The sequence below is a fragment of the Poromitra crassiceps genome (assembly GCF_964638095.1).
Source record: "Poromitra crassiceps genome assembly, chromosome: 2".
Lineage (NCBI taxonomy): Eukaryota > Metazoa > Chordata > Actinopteri > Beryciformes > Melamphaidae > Poromitra > Poromitra crassiceps.
Window position 1 is genome coordinate 31086829 of NC_139624.1, and position 17609 is coordinate 31104437.

Genomic DNA, 17609 nt, shown 5'->3' on the forward strand with positions numbered 1-17609 from the left:
TGCTGTACTGTACTGAAGAGAACTGACAACTAAACGGTTGAACTCCCATCTGTCTCCTGCCTCGTGTTTTTACGGACACCCCAGGGCGTATATATATATATATCGGTGATCGGTAATCGGTAATCGGTGATCGGTCGATGATCGGTTGGGCAGATATTTCTCATAGGTGATCGGCAATCGGTGATCGGTGGCAAAAAACGTGATCGGTGCACCCCTAATTTCACCTACCAAAATTGATGCTCCTCTTGAATAAAAACAAAACCATTCTTCTATGCGTGAAGCAAAAATTCAAATCTGCTATTTCTATGTTTGACAGTTCAAACAATATCTTGTTAACAGGAACAACTCACTCCTAAAGCTAGAAACCAGTGAAATAAGGCTTTAATCTATGATGCCCTCAGGACAAAACCTGCAGCGGTTCTACTGACAATTATAGACACATTTTAACGGCAATAAACATTATGAACCACAGTGCCTCAGGAAAATCTCCTAAATAATGAATATCACTAATAATCTAATTGACAGTCAAGGGCTTTATCTGTTGATTCACAGCAGGAAACGCCAGCACACAAAAAAGTATTTTTGAAGTTTTAATACCTGTAGTCTGGGTAGGGCAGCAGCACAGCACAAACACTTTCGGCACACAGGCCTTCCTCAGTGTTGAGGGCACTGAGGAAGGTTGAAGACACTGAGGAAGGTTGAAGGTTGAAGGCACTGAGGAAGGCCTGTGTGCCGAAACCCTACCCAGACTACAGGTATTAAAACTTCAAAAATACTTTTGTGTGCTGGCGTTTCCTGCTGTGACTTGATATTGTTTGTGCCCTGCACCGAAGTTATATGTATATATTTTTGGAGTGTGCTCACTGTTCACGTTTTCCTTTATCTGTTGATGACATTATCAAGAAAGCTCTCTTGCTTCTAGTTTTGAGAAAGAGGTGTTAATGTTCACAACTCGAGACTGAACTTTCCAAAATCCCATAAAGCAACACAATCATAAAAAAATAAATACCGGTAAATAAAACATCACAATTTCCCCTAAAGAGCAGATGGATATTCCCCTGAACAGAAAGGGGGTAGGGCTTACATTGTTTATTATAGGTTATAGTTCAAACTATACATATACCCCCAGACACACTGGGAAGGGGCATGTGACTTGCTCCCTCTGTGAGGCTAAGTTTGGGTTAGGGGCTGATCCCTGACCTCTGACCCGAGTTTCGTGATACTGAACAACATGTGATGCCTGTAAAAGTCACAGAGCCTCCCTTTGACGAGCGCAGCGTCAACAGCTTGGAAATGTTCAGTCAGAAAATTAACATTCTCTCTGGCTCCTTGTTAGTAAAGCCAAACCAGAGCCATACATACCCTCGTCATCTGGGAAGTGTCCATTGGCTTTGACACTTTCCTCTGTAGCTTTACTCGATTCTGTGTGGGAGGAGGCTGAAGGACGTGTGGAGGGTGTGGAGGAAGTCAAGGAGGAGGAACAGTGGTGGTGGGAGGGGAGGAGCCTCTTCAGGCTCATCTCACTGCGCACGTCGTTGATGGTCTTTTTGAGCAGCTTGACGCGCTTGCTGCGGGAGGGGCTGGACTTCATGGCACAGGTCAGGTCAAACTTCTCCAGTAGCTGCTGCAGCTGCTTGTCCAGAGGCATATGCTCTCGATTGGCTGGCACCAGTAAGCGGTCCACTGGGGAACAAAGTCAAAACAATCAGAAGGAGCAGAGTTGTTTTTGCTCAACATCTCTTTGCGATTATAGCATGATACTCTTATTGAGCCCCATAGGGATAGTCTCTGTTCACATGACCACACACTCTGTTCACATGACCACACACTCTAAGCAGGTCAGAGTGCAGGGTCAGCGACGGGACAGCAGCCCTGGAGCGTCTGGCTCAAAAACACTTCAGCAGGACTGGTGCTTGCAGAGATAGGGAGGAACATGGTCTCTAGCATTGCCACTGATGCGATTCTTTGAAATTGGCCACCCGATTACCAATTGAGCTGAACAATTAATTAATGCAATTTTCAAATTGCAGAAGTTGCAATTAATTGTTGAGGAGAGAGGTCTGGTATTGTAGAACTCCAGGCAATATTTCATCCAAGAATCAAGTACAATATTGGTGAAAACTTTTCACCATACTCAAACTCAGTAAATTCTGCACATGGGATAGTAACATCTGAATGCACATGGACATCTAATTATTTTAACTAAATCTCTCCTTTTGACAATTTTAAGGTTCTAAAAATGTATGACAAAAAATAACATCATCATATGAGTCCCAGTTTAAGTTTGCAATATTATGTCAAATAATCGTAATTAGATTTTTGGTCAATATCTTTCAGCCCTATTTACAACCGTCTCCATTTCAACACTGGCATTTGTCTTTGCTTCTGCCCTTACCGTCCTCCCAAGTAAAAGGCGTCTGCGTTTTGATTTCAGGCGCGTCGGCCAGGTGCATGCCGCTGTTCACGTCAAAACCCATTCTCTCCGCGTCACGCCGGGCTTTCCTGAGCAAAGCCCCGCCCTGGTCACGTAGGCGCACAGCCGCCCGGTGGAAATAGGTGTCCTTGGAGTTGTACTTCATGCAGTTGGCGACGATGAGGTTGAAGTCGTCTTCGAACTGCTCAAAGTTGCTGTAGCCCTGGGTGTCGAGGTGCTGCCGCATGGTGGAGAAGTCCATGGGGTGCTTGATGTGGTCAAGGTAGTCGGGCACCTAGAGGAGAGATGACAGAGGGCTAGTTATGAATGCTCATGCACATGAATATTATGTCCTCTTTGGTGCTGGCGAAAGCATATGAAGCATTTTCCACAGTGCCAGTGTCGGCAATGTCAGGTGAGTCAGGTGGAACGGCAACGGAAAGCCAAGGATGGAAATGTGATGTGCTTCATCACATGGCCTCTAGAGGGCGGCATTGACTAAGAATCTTCACTCAGACTCCGGCCGTGGCTGTAACATGCGAGTCAGGGGGTCGAACAAATCCTATGGCGCAATGAAAGTGAGGGCCGGCGCGCGCCGCCCCCGGTGGAATCCCGGTGAGCACAGTGGGATGCAGGATCTGTGCTTGTTTAAATAAATGATCCAGTCTGTATGAGTGTCAATTTCACAATCTATTAAAAAAAAAAAGTACTGTGATGAGTTATTGTGCCATCTAGTGTGACACTTCACATAATTTAATTTACAAAGGCCCACCACACACAAGGAGGCAAAGATACTGACTTGTTTCAGATGGATTATTTAGATCTCTTATCTTTTAGTATTCTAGGTAAGGTATGTTCTTCTCGGCTCTCCACAGATCAGCAGAGGGTGGAGCAGCGACCGGGGCAGCCAATAGGGCAGCATGGGGATAAATTGGCCAAGTATAATTGGGGAGAAAATGGGGGGGGGGAATCTGAATAATAATAATACAAAAAGGTAGGTTCTTCTGACTATGATAAACTGAACTTTGTTTATTATTTGTATGGTACTCTCCCTTCCATGCTCCTCTGGAGAGGACAAAATGAGCAAGAAAACGAGCAGGGCGATTTGTCTGGCTGGACTCTTTCAAGCTGAAACATACCATAAGGCAATCCATCGCCCAAGATGGGGCTTGAACCTACGACCATGCGATTTTTGCACTATGTTCCTTAACTCTGCACTTTATATCTATACCTCCTGCACTGTGCTATGTTTGTGTTGTTGTCTTGTTGTTATATGTGGAAAAGATTAAGGAATGCGCACACTGTCAATGTCAAAACAAATTCCTATGTGTTTTACACAATGGCAAATAAAGATATCTGAATCTGAATCTGAATCTGAAGAGTCTCATACTCTACCGAGCGAGCTAGCCTGGAAAACGGGGGAAAAGACAGCATGAATCAAATCAAAGTTGGATAAATGCCCAGCATTATTTTGAAATGATCTACCAGACCAACACTGCAGCAAAAGGTCGGCACTATGGAGACAAGTGTTCAGACAGCTCACTGAAACCATCTTTATCCAGGCTTAGCATGCTGCAACTCAGAAAGTCCACATGTTTTGTTATTGTATAAATCCACTGGGAGCATAATAGGGTCCAGAATGAAAAGTTACTAGCGCCCAACGTGGGGCTCGAACCCACGACCCTGAGATTAACTCATTGAGTGCCAACGACGATAATTGTCGTCAATTCGATTAGTAACGTAGAGTGCCAAAGACGACGATTGTCGTCAATTGCGTTTTTTGACGGTGGGACATGGATCAATGCCCGATACATCTCCTGTACAAATATTGTAGCTATTGGAGGTCTATAACCTATTTTACAGAACCCTTAGGTGGCGACAGTGCTCTCCAGATTACAGAAAGGCAGAGAAAAACAGAGAAGTCGTTGGGGAAACGGAAATCGCATCGCATCCGTATGCATCGATATGCATGAAGCATAACGTTAGCTGTGCCTGCAGCAGCCAATCTGCTCCCACAATTGAGCTCCTCCGTGTCCGCTGCGACAGCCCATCCGCATGATCAGCCGTGGAGTTGTTATTATTCTCAACTGGAAGCATGGGAGCGGGTGACAAACACACGCGGAACGCTGTAAAAAAGCTGGATGTGCACTGGATGTCACTGTGCACAGCAAACGCAGCAGAAAGCCACCAGAGACACTCCCACGGACTGGAGGAGGGGTTTGCAGTTGAGGGGGGGGGGGGCACGCAGAGCAGCACACAACACTGACCCAGACAGACCCAGACAGCAGGAGAGGATTGGCAAACGCAAGCCAGAATATCCGATGCCCACCAGCAGCAAATCAAGACCAGCAAGAAGCTGCAACCAGCAGCGCACGCAGGGGCCAGCGCTGCTGGTTGCAGCTAAAAAATATTATTCTGCCAAACAAAATTCCCTGGTCTTCACTGTTTTATTGAGGGAAATTATTTTTGAGGTGTGACTACATCAGAAAATTAGCTTCAGAGTCAGTGATGTGCTTGAAATGTTTAATTTCACAAAAGGCTCATTATCTCAGCTTCCAGAAAAAAACGGCTGTTTTTGGTTAAATCAAGCTATCTTCTCCGGCTGATAACTAAAGAACGGAAAATGATATCAATAAACCTGTTTTTGCTGATGATAGAAAAGAGTCTCATCGTTCTTTTTGCGTGTTCGGTGTTTACATAGTAATATCACACAATATTCTGTGGGCCTCGAGAAATCACTGAAAAAAGCTCTGAAACTCTGGCACTGGGAGCGTCCGTTCTCCAAAAGTGGCTGGCACTCAATGAGTTAAGAGTCTCATGCTCTACCGACTGAGCTAGCCGGGCTTGCAGCTCGGGACACACACCTCTGTTTACAGATGTCACCCTGTGAACGTTGTGAACCTTGCTCGCTCACTCTCTCAGGTTTCACATTCCACATACCAGGAAGTCATCATATTACTCAACACCGTCTACCAAGGATCAAAACACTGAGTCTACAACTAGGTTACACACATTATGAACAAACAAGTGACCTATGAATTCACATCACTGAAGACATCAAAATGTAAAACATGAAATGTGCACGTTATCCAAATCCAAAGTGAATGGATTCTAAACGGCACACAATTACTGAACTACTGCTGCATATTTTAATCATTTGTGCAATCTGTTTGGGTGCTTGAGGTCTGTAGGGGGGAAAGGAAAAAAGTTCTGCAGAGTCAAGTGAAGTACAACCACACAAAACCAAAGTATTCCTTAGGAAATCCCCAAAACCAAAACTTTAAAATGTCTAAGGGTGCATTCACACCTGTCTCGTTTGGAACAGTTGTTCTGAAACAGGGGATGTTTCCCCCTTTGTGCGGTTCGTTTCTGCATGTGTGAACACGCAATCGCACTCGGATGCGGTACAAAACAAGTGGGCCGAGATCGCCAAGAAAGGGTGGTCTCGGTCCGCTTCCAAACTAACTAGTGGTTTGTTTGTAACATGATCTGACACAACTGCAGGTATTTTTGGATAAACCAGCTGCACTGTGCGTATTGGCCTGAGAACGAGCATTTTTATTGGTTAAAATATCATCTTCATTCTTCAGATCCTGTTTTGAGGACGCATGGCATTTGCATGGATAAACGTTTTTGGATTTTTGCATGATTGCAATCATCAGCAGTTTGGACTCAACCAACTTACCTCTGGTCTCCAATGGTAAATGAAAAGTCGTGGTCATCAGAGCCAGCCTTCTACTGTGATAAGATTGTCTGTCAGACTGACTATTTATTAATATTTTATTACTGAAAGTTAACGTGTTCATATGCATAATCCTTTGTAGTCTCCCTGATAGTAATAGATACAGTCGGTCTGTGTGGGAACGACCACAAAACTATGGCTGTTGCGTGAGTGGGGTAAAACCCCGCATACATCTCAATGGGCTGACTCACCAAAGGACGGTGCTGTGGCTCTACACTACAGGATTGGGGATTCTAGAGCAGGTACATAGACATCTGTTCAGATGTGCGTTAACTGCTGGGTTTAAATCCCCGATTGTGTCTGCCTGGGCTGGGCTGGGCTAGCAGCTAAATGCTAACTATGCTGAACAGGGAGAACAGGAGGATTTACCCCACCCTGACAACTCCCCCAGCCAGCTACCCCAGCATCTATGATGAGACATCAACTCAACCTATAGCAGAAGTTGCGAGGGTCACTGTTTTATCTTTACCAAATTACCAGGGATTTTTTTTTAATTGGGGTTTATTTGTTTATTAAAAGGATCCCCATTTAATAAACAAATAAAGCACAATTAAAAAAAAACCTCTGGTAATTTGGTAAAGATAAAACAATGACCCTCGCAACTTCTAGATCAGTGATACTCAACCCGAGGCTCTAGAGCCACATGCGGCTCCTTTATGGGTAGTTGTGGCTCTTTTAAGTCCTACTTTAAATAAATAAACAAATAAATAAACAAACAAACAAACAAACAAACAAACAAACAAACAAACAAACAAATAAATAAATAAATAAATAAATAAATAAATAAATACAAATCTGAGAATAAATAATGGGATGAAAGGGATTTTTTGGGATTGTGGTTCTTGCAAAGATTTTTTTTGGTCAATGTGGCTCTTGAGTAGGGAAAAGGTTGAGTACCCCTGTTCTAGATAAATAAGTAACCCCCTCCCCTCTGGCACCTGACGTACAGTACAATGTAGGCCTACCCAACGCACACGCATTCTTATAATCTTATAAAATCTCCGTGAATTATTTTTTCCCTCCCGGGAGGTTATTACCAGAGTCTCCTGGTCAATCCAGGAGGTTTGTCAATCCTATTTGGACCGTTTGATTTGTGGCCGTGTGAACACAAACGAACCAAGGCACAAATGCAACAATTGTATCAATAAAGCCCCTGAATTGGAACAAAGCAAACAAGCTACAGGTGTGAATACACCCTAAGTTCACCTCGCTGACGTCAACAGGCTGGGTGAAGATCTTGGCCTGGTCTTTTTCCTGGAGCTGGTCCAGAACGCCCCTGAGCAGAATACTGAAGGGAGTCAACTGCATCTCTAGCAGGCTCTGCTGTAGCTTCATCTACAACACAGGGAAGAGGCAAATCATTAGCAGATGATATCTGTATTCATTCAGCATAGCAGTATTGGTCCTCACCTGTTCGGAAATTACCCCCACTGCTGGTAAAAATTAACCTGACGCTGCCAGATTGATGAGTTTGCTTCACATTCTGTTTCACAAGTGAATTTGTGGAACAATGCCGCCCCCGTCTGGTGGAGTCAGGCTAGGTAAAAATGCTAAGATGATGAAAATTAATCTAACCTCGTCAGTTACAGAAAATGGCCTTTTATCTTTCATTTTTTTTCTTGATGTGATTCTTTTAATGCAATGCATTTTGTATCTGCCTTCTATTGATGTAAAGCACTGGCTGCACGTTGTGTATAAAGGTTATTATTAATCATAATCAAATGTAGGGCAATGTTGTTACAATTAGTCCATAAGGTAGAACAGGATAGTAAACTTTTAAATAACAGGTACTGATAATAAAAAAGGAGGTGCATACCTGGTTTACAGAACCAAAATTACCATCTCCAATTACCACAAGAGCATTTGTCCATTTATCTAATCATCCAGCCCTCCCTCTATTCAGCCTGGGTGGAAGATGAACACCAGCTACTAGTCGAATGTGGTTTGGCTGATTGGCAACTTAATCTTGTGCCAACTACCTACTAGAGTTGGGCCGGTGTAAAAGAAATCTAACTGGTTTGTTCTTTTCCCCAAAACCAAACCAGACCAGTATACAGAATTTTACCACTAGGTGTCGCACTTGACTAAGCAGCTGCTTCTGAATGTAAAATAATGAGACTGAAAGAGCCAATGAATGAAAGTGTTGTGCCTCCAGTCCACTTGGTCGCGATAATGCACCTCTAAGCTGGTTTAGTGTGTTACTTTCCATTATGTATGACCACTGATTATTATTATTATTATTATTAGGAGGGGAGGAATAATTAGGAGCGGAGGGGAGGGCTCCGTCTTAGCTCTTTAGAAACAAACTATTATTTTTGTGCTACAGACAATTCATAAACAGGTCAATTCAACACCTCAAGTATAAACAAGAAATGTTACGGTTACGAGATAATGTCAGTGCAACGATTATATAACAACAAGTACCGGGTAGAAGTCAGGATATACATGTATTCGCAAGGATTATCATTCCCTGAATGAATGCGTTACAGCAAACGCATCTATTTGATAGGAATATGCAAGAAAAAGTTACCATATTGGCAGTTTGTTTTCTTTGAGACTACTGTGATGTCTCCTCTTGTCATCACTCCAAAAAACACACACGTTTCTAGTAAACAGACACAATCAATGTGCGTGGAGCCCTTCCTCCCTCCCTCTACTGAAATGTGATCTCCATGTTGCCAGCCTCGGCTCATCAGACTAATACGAATACTAAACAAGCTGGTTTTAGCCCCATGATGCTGTCGGCACAGGTTGCTAATGTAGGCTACCTTTTCATTCAATCATAATCTGACGGTTCAGCCGGTTGGCATTAAATCAAACCAGTTTAAGCTCCTACACCGGACCAGACCGGCAAAACCGGTAATCGACCCAACTCTACTACCTACCAACCAGCCAGTTCACTTCAGTATGTCAGCGACCACTTGTTGAGAGGTCTAAAAATCATTTTGACAAGTTCATCCATCCCTCCATGGCCCCTCCCTCAATACCTCTTCCCTCTTCAGCTTCTCCCTCTTGCGGATTAACTCCAGCAGCAGCCTGGCTCTCTCCAGGTCGTGTCGGAGACGGTGCCATTCCTTCAACTGCTCCTTTAGAGCCCTGCTCTCCTCCTCATTCTGCCTCTGGAGACCCTGCATAGAATAGAATAGAATAGAACACAACATAACATAACATAACATAACATAATAGAATAGAATAGAACAGAATAGAACAGAACTGTGGTGTAACGGGTGCATTTCTCTCTCTTTGGAGACATTCACTTTTCCAATAAGAATATTACTTTGTTATAACAATCAGAGCAACTGGTAATTAGTAAATTAGTGTGTAAACTGTAAAGTACAACATGCGTGTTTGTCAACTCCCCCCCCCCCCCCAACAGGTTGAGAAGAAAACAGCAGCAACAGTAGCAAAAACAAAAGTGAAGACTTAATGCATACTAAACAAGACGGTGAGAATGTAGACTGACTGAATTCATGAAGTGTGCAAATGACTGGCTATGAAAAGAAAATAACTACTTTTACTACAAAGTGAACACTTTGTAGTAAAACCAGCAAAAGCCAAAGACTAAAAGTATACTATGGTAAACAATGAGAATGCAGAGTGACGGCATGCAAGTGTGTGAATGCCGGACAGACTAACTCACCGGCTGTGCATTTTTCTGACTTTGCACACTTGTCTGAAGGCGTCTGATCAGGGGAAGGCCGTTCCTGGACTGCCTCTTCAGTGTCCAGTACTTCAACACCAGCTCCACAAACGCCTTCTTCTTCTGCACTGAAACCTGATTCAGAATGCTTTGTAACCTGGAGGGGGCAGCAGAGAGCTATTAGATGGATATAGCCAGGGAGGAAAATTAACTATGGTTCATTGGCCACATCAACAAATTCACTCGCCGCTTTCAATATTTGACCTGGCTGCCAAGTAGGTTTTTAGAAGTGTTTAGAATCAGACTTCAAACTGATGTCTGTTGACCTTTCAGTGTGCTTGTCAGATGTGTTACTGGTTACCAGGATTTGACTGGTGTTAATTGCCCACCCTGGATATAGAATAGATACAATCTATTTCTGGCCGTAGGTTAGTTGCAAATTTATTTTGAATACTTCATTGTCAAATGTTAAGTTAAGTTTAAGTTATCCTTTATTTATCCCCATGGGGAAATTAATCTTCTGCATTTGACCCATCCTCTAGAACTAGGAGCAGTGGGCAGCCACACACACACAGGGACCAACTAAAGTTATTTTTGCCATTGCCTTGGTCAGGGTCACTGACAGGAGTCACTCTTAACCCTAACATACATGTCTTTGATGCTGGGAGGAAACCCACACGAACACAGGGAGAACATGCAAACTCCACACAGAAAGGACCTGGGACGGACCGGGGTTCGAACCTGGGACCTTCTTGCTGTGAGACAACAGTGCTAACCACTGAGCCACCGTGCAGTCGTGTTAATGACCATCAACACTGTTCTTTGGTCCCTGTAAGCCGCTTTCCATCAGGATAATGGCCGTTCACACCGGGGCGATTTTCGCAAATTCGTGTGGATGAGATTACAGACAAAGTCAATGCAAAAGCATGAGTAGATTTCTTCCTGGGAGGTGGAAATGAGGCGGGTGACATGAATTTTCGTGGTGCGAATGACATGATTTTCACCTCATCAACTCAAATTAATAATTCAGTGAACCTTTTTGTCACCTTGCTGCAAATGGTAAATGGTAAAAATGGCCTGCATTTATATAGCGCTTTTATCCAAAGCGCTTTACAGTCAGTAGGTACATTCACCCATTCACACACCGATGGTGGCAGGTTACCACGCAGGGTGCTGGCACACCAACGGGAGCAATTTGGGGTTCAGTATCTTGCCCAAGGACACTTCAACATGCAGACTGGAGGAGCTGGGAATCGAACCACCGACCTCTTTTATCCAAAGCGATTAGTGGACGACCCGCTCTACCTCCTGAGCTACAGCCGCCCCACTGCACACCCCACAAATGCACAGTAAGTAGCACCACCACCATCAGTACGGGCTGGGTGCTCCCACATGGATTAAGCCTAGCATATTAATGCCCCAAACGCACACAAAGCGCTAATTGACGCACCTCATTTGATGCACTTCAATTTCTGCTCCTATTCACCTTATTCCTGGACCTACGTTTCCCATGATTCTCAGCAGGTGCCGGTTGTCGACTTCCTGTTTACACATCTTTTTCACTAGCAAGGACATGCGCGCCGCTGTCAAAGAGTGGGGACGTTTGGCTTATTTGATCCGAAATGGCTAAAAATAGTAACATTGTGTGGTTGCATAGCGGCGATATTTTACAAAAACGAGGTGAATGTCAATTCACTCGTACTGTATGGGCTTATTTTAGCCGAAATTGCTAAAAAATAGTATGTGGTTGCATAGCGGCAGCTTTTGTTTTGAAGGCTAAACATCCAAACCGGAACTCTTATTATTTGGTCATTGAACGGAGCTTTAGTGGTGCACGTGTGAAATTATTGTGCTGGGAGGCATCATTACAAGACATAGGTAGGTACAAAGTCACAACAATTATTATGATTATTTTCAGTCTCTTTCGCTATGAACGGTCTTGGGCGGAAACAGGCAACCGGCAGCTGGAAACAGGGAGGGAGGGTGTCATGGAAGCGCCCACGGTCTCACCAGGAAACTCGTGAATATGAGGGATCAGCCGAGCAGCATTTTGGTAAACAAACCGCGTCACTGGGTGGCAACGGCAATGGAACCCTATGGAGCCCAAGTGGCGCGAGGCGTGAGTGTCTGACTCTAGCCGGCTAACTCTGTTTACATTTTAAAAACTGCGACAGTTCACACAACTTTAACATGACATGCATGTATTATACATCAAACTTTTGAACTACTTCTGCTCTCACTCAGAATGTCAAAATATAAGCGATGTGATGTATAATTTTGGAGAGATTAACAATGTTTGGCACAACTCATACTATTAACTGCGACGGGGTTCCACATTTCTGGGTGGCAAGTGACATCACGCTGATTCGTCCTATAGACATCAGATACCAAATACCAATAGCACAGGACCAGTAGTATTTTCGGGAAAAGGTCACTAATTTATATGTAGGCAGGCACAATGACTGATGAATAAAAAGTTGTTGTACCGTAGTTTTGAGACCGTCAGTCGAGGCTGTAATCGTCCTACCTGTCTGTCATGCAGAGTGGAGCGGGAAAAGTGTTATATTTTACATGCCTTCTGCTATATTTAAACTGCCGTGAGATTTGTTTGTGGAGCACAGAGACCGACAGGGAGATTAAAGTGGCCACGCAGAGAGGGAGGGAGGGGGGAGGGGGGAGCTGGGAGCATTCTGGTCGCTGCTGGGTCGTCATTTGATGCTCCAAAATCAAAACTGGTTTGGAGTACGGGCGTCAAGGCAGTTTGACGAGCATTAGAATGCTCTTGGTGCGCGTTCAGCCATTTAAAACTACGGGTGGACTTCAAAACGTGAGCGTCAGACGCTCCCAGTGTGTTTGGGACGTAAGACTAGATTTCATTTTCAGCAGAGATCTCCATTTGTAGGTCTAGGACTAGACTTAATACATGTCCGAGCAACCAACCCTAAATCGTCCTACTGCTTTGGCTGCATGGTTTATCAGACTGCCAACAGAGATGTAGTGTGAAGCTCAAGCACCAGGGCTCCCACACATTTTCATGGATGGAAAAAAGAAAAAAAATCCATTTCAAAGATCCATAATATAATTTCCATGTAATGTGAGGCGGTGACTGTGAATCAATTACCAGAAATGATGACTACACTGGACATGACACACTTCTTAATTAGATTTGAGCTCTTAAGACTCACTGCGTCACATTACATGGATGCTATTGAAATAAAAACACAAATCTTTCCATACAAATATTAATATAAAATACAAGAAGCACTAAAATCGACACATATTAGAGCTACGTTACGTCAACAGCTACAGAAAATAATTTGGCCATTATGTTACATTACGTGGGAGGTTATCAGTACTCAGTTGTCAGTAATCAGTAATTGGACCATGGAATCCACAGTCCGACTTTACCGGGAAAATGAGATTTTGAATATCCATAACTTTTCCGGGTTTTCCATGACCGTGGGAACTCTGAAACACCCACAACATGGACCAAATGCACATGAGCAGATATTTGGTAGCCTAGGTAAACCCAGCCACCACGTGACCTGCTCTCAGTATCCCAGTCACCACATAGTGACTGAGAACAGGTCTGAGAGCAGGTCACGTGGGGGATGGGTTTACCCAGGCTAGATATTTGGTGCTTCTGTTTGTAATGGCAAAGATAGCCTGTGTCACATGATCAAATTCTTCACCAGTCAATGTTTGTCCATCAACAGCCATGTGTGTCCTGTCAGTGTCCTTGAGAAAGACAGTGAAGCCGTCCCTACCTCATCACTCAGTGCAAATTGCTCTGGATAATAACATCAGTTAATGCCTAAAATGTAAATGTAACTGAATGCGTCATCCCAACTATTCATGCTGATGCATATTAAAGTATAAATTGACCCAACAATTTAATTTCAATCATTCTACCCACCCCCATGCTGGTGGAAGTACGGGTGATTATTATTATTTTTGTCCACAAAACATTTGTGGAGTTTCACAGCAAAACACTGTTGCAGAATTATCCTAAACAATTGAAGTGAATGGTGACCAACTTTTAAACAAACAAAAAACACATAAAATGCCTCCATACTGCTCACCTGGGGTAAGCAATCCCAAGTCTGCAGAAGCCCTGAGATGTCAAGTTCATTTGAAAAGATGTCGGTTACAGCCTGTTTTTGCTGAAATCTTCACTGTAGCCACGTGCTCCAAGAAGGTACAGTAAGGTGCAGATACTGTAGCCTGCTACAAGATGTCAGCTAAAACAGGCTGTAAATAACATATATCCAAGTCAATGTGGCATCTCAGGGCTTAAGACTTGGATTACGACAGGTGAGCAGTATGGAGGGTTCACACACACACACACACACACACACACACACACACACACACACACACACACACACACACACACACACACACTTATTTAAAAAAAAAAGTTTGAAAGTTGGTCGCTATCCACTTAATTTGTTTAGAATAATTCTGCAATAGTCTTCTGCTGTGAAACTCCACAAATGTTTTGTGGACTAGAAAACGTCACCCATCCCTCCATTGTCATGGGGGTGAGTAGATAATGGCTGAATTTTTTGGGTGAACTTATCCTTAAGCAAATAGTACACATAGTATCGTTACACATCCGATTCATAAATCTACCTGTCAGGGGGGAAATTAGGCACAGTAGCAGGCGTCACAACTTCTTCTTCAGGTTCAGGCTCAGGCTTCTTACTCTTCTTCTTCAGTTTTCCTTTCGACTTTCCTTTACCAGCTCCTCTGCCCTTGTCCATTTTCTTACATAGTCCGTTTTTGGGTTTGGCATCATCATAGATGGTGAGAGGCCTCCTGACGCAGCCGTTCGGCATGTGAGCTCCACAGTAGGCTGTCTTCTTCACAGAGAAGGTGGGCTCTCCTGTTTCCGTTAGCTCTTTGATTGGCTCCATCTTCATGAAGAGGCCCGCCTTTTGGGCACAGCTGACATGGAAGGCAGTGTAGCAGTTGGCCTTGTGGCACTGGATGCATGCCCCAACACCTTTCTCCTTGCAGAGGTAACAGGTGAGCTTCCAGCGGGCTGGAGGGATGTGGCTGACCCCATCGATGGGTTCAATGAAGGTGGTGTTGGAGAAGCCGACCTCGGGAACCCACAGGGCGCAGACCACGTGACCCCAGCGCTCGTCGTCTGTCTTTTTCACCGCCCCACCTTTATTGGGGCAAAGGATGCAGTCTGCGGGCTGGGAGGGCGACTGGAGGCAGTGCCGGCACAGCCACTGGCCCTCCGGGATGTAGGGCACGCCATAACATTCCTGATGCACAGCCAAGTTGCACATATCACAGAACAGGATGACGTTGCTGTTGTGGCACTCGCCATCCATGCAAATGCAGCAGACGGCATCCTCATCAATGAGGGCCTGCTGCTCGCTGTCTCGACCCAGGCTCTCCAAGTGAGACTCTTTCTCAAAGCGGTCCACCAGAAACTCAAAGACATTGTGAGAGACCTGGCTGACGCCTTCGCTTCGCCGTTTGTCATTGACCAGGTCCAGCCAGGCATAATCTTCCTCGTCCATGTCATACTCTGTTTCCTCATCCAACTCTTCCTCAGTCATCTCCTCAAATGTATAGAACGCAGCTGGCCGTTTGGGAACTGCTGGAAGGTTATATTCCACTGTACGGAACTTGGGCTCTGGAAGCTTGGGCCCGGCATTAACACTGGCATGCTGTCCGCCTACTTCTCCATGAGGAGTAGTGATGCCCAGCGCCGCATTCCTCTTCTCCCGGTTCTTTTTTAGCCTGACTGACCTCAGGAGGACCTGCTGCTGAGGTTTCTCTGTGTTCTCCTTATTGCTCGTACACTCCATCATCTCTTGCACCATGGGGTCATCGTCCGAGATCACGTCCAGCCTGTCGTAGATGCTGAGCCGATGGACGCGGCCATCGATCTGCATCTCCACCATGCTCTGTGCCTGGGCATAAGTCAAGATCTGCTTGTTGGGGGAAGGCTTGATGGGAGACGGCGGCCTCTGGGGCACCGGGGCCCGGTGGTGCCGAGCTTTCTTCCTCATGTTGAAGATCCGTGTTGCTGTGGAGACAGGAGGGAGAGAAACCGCCTGAGATTAGCATGCCTTTCATGGGGTAAAGTAAATAGAGCAAGAAGCATATGAGCTGGATCCATCTGATCATGGTGGTTGCCTTGCAGGGGGTTAGAAAAATGAAGACAGGATGCCACAGCAGTACTGTTCAAGTACTACATTCAAATATGATAGCATAAAATGTGTCAAAACACGCAAAGAGGACAATTAAGGGTAAGTATTCAAAAGATACTGGCAAGTTTCCCAGAGGAACATGAGATAAGGCTGTCACGATAACTTAAGCTAAGTGAATGACTATTCCATTCTGAATTACTGGACCCTGGTCAGCTGACAATGAAAAACTCCCTTACTTGCATTATTTAGTACATCTACTTCCCCTGGGGCAAAACACCAGGGAAGTAGCTAAAACAAACGATACGTGAATTGCATGTAATACTGTACTGCTAAGTTAGCTAATAAAATAAATTAATTTTTAAGGTTATACTTCCTCAAACTAGCTGTTGTAATGTTGGCTGTGATCATGCTGCACTTCATGACTTTTTCCTCAATGAGCTGAGACGTTTAAATGCACTGGGAGGCGGCCATACATGGCACTTTGAGTTTGACTCGGTCGGAGTTACTACTTGCCCATTTGGTGCAGTTGTCTTTTGTATAACTAATGTGTATAAGTGGCCAAGTTGCTGAACAATAACATTAGCCACCTAGCTAGCAAGAGGAGTTAGCAGTAGCCACCCCCAACCCTAGCAAATGGCGTCAAACAAAACAAGAAGGGGTCTTAAAATAATACAAACCGCTACGTGCACATTTTGCAGATACAATACAACCCTCGTCGTCCATGCATAATGCACTGCATTGCAAATAACACCAAAGCACATACCTCGGATCTACGAACAGTTTTGCCAGTTGAAGACAGTAGCTAGCCAGCAGCCGTGCAAAGCAATGGCGATACGGCCTGCTAAGTGGCTGCAATAGCGTACACAATGTTCTCATCCAACGGGCGATACTTTGGTCTTTTTCAATGAGTAATAAAAGAAAACGAAGCCTATCCGATGCCCGGGGATTTTCGGAATTCAGTTCTAACGTGAGCATACAATTATTTTGCTTTGTGGACCATTCATGGACTGGAGTCTCGCTTGCCACAGCCGACCAAAAGCTAAGCAAGTGAGTGGAGCAAGAGCAGCAGCAGCACGGCTCATCCCCCAACATAACAATGCGGTTCACCAGACAAGTCCCACCCGTACGCACACAACGCTACGTGTGTGTGACGCTGGAGGTCATGTTGGTTGTAGCCTGGTAGCTGGGGGAACATTTCACACAAAAGCCCATCTGTCACACTATCAATGCATTGCCTTTACCCTAACTATACATCCATGGCTCATGAAGGTCCAAACAAAGCGCGCCGTTTGCGTTGCGTTAAAGCTTCTGTTTTGGTTCAGGGGGGCGGAGGTCGCACGCTAATATAAATGCATGGCCATAATAAACAACACGACTGAGTTTCAAAGACTATTTTCTGGTGCAAACTAAGTAAACACAAAATGACAACAAACTATGCTAGCTATGCCCCACCCCAAGTGATGACCAGTGTGTCCCTCAAAGGGTCAAGAAACCCCGTTGGTTTAGCGGCTATCAGGAAACCATAAATTGAAACCCCGGTTATTGTATTGCCAAATCACACCATTCATTGTTAACGAATGACCTCGAATGCATCAGCTTTATTTTATTATGTGTACAATTACAGACACCAATGAAACA

General features: G+C 44.5%; 1 protein-coding gene across 1 annotated transcript in view; it reads right to left on the reverse strand.

Annotated features, from left to right (window-relative positions):
* The window catches only part of brd1a (bromodomain containing 1a), a gene marked incomplete at its 3' end in the record, with an annotated part of 31321 nt that extends 14336 nt beyond the window's left edge, over positions 1-16985 (reverse strand). Inside the window, exons 1-7 of the mRNA XM_083651365.1 lie at positions 16735-16985; positions 14431-15847; positions 9796-9952; positions 9143-9283; positions 7362-7490; positions 2396-2708; positions 1363-1683 (exon numbers count right to left, since the gene is read on the reverse strand). Of these exons, the coding sequence (XP_083507491.1) occupies positions 1363-1683; positions 2396-2708; positions 7362-7490; positions 9143-9283; positions 9796-9952; positions 14431-15830 (2461 nt within the window). The 5' untranslated portion in view covers positions 15831-15847; positions 16735-16985. The remainder of the gene's footprint in view (positions 1-1362; positions 1684-2395; positions 2709-7361; positions 7491-9142; positions 9284-9795; positions 9953-14430; positions 15848-16734) is intronic.
* Between the last annotated feature and the right edge of the window lie 624 nt (positions 16986-17609).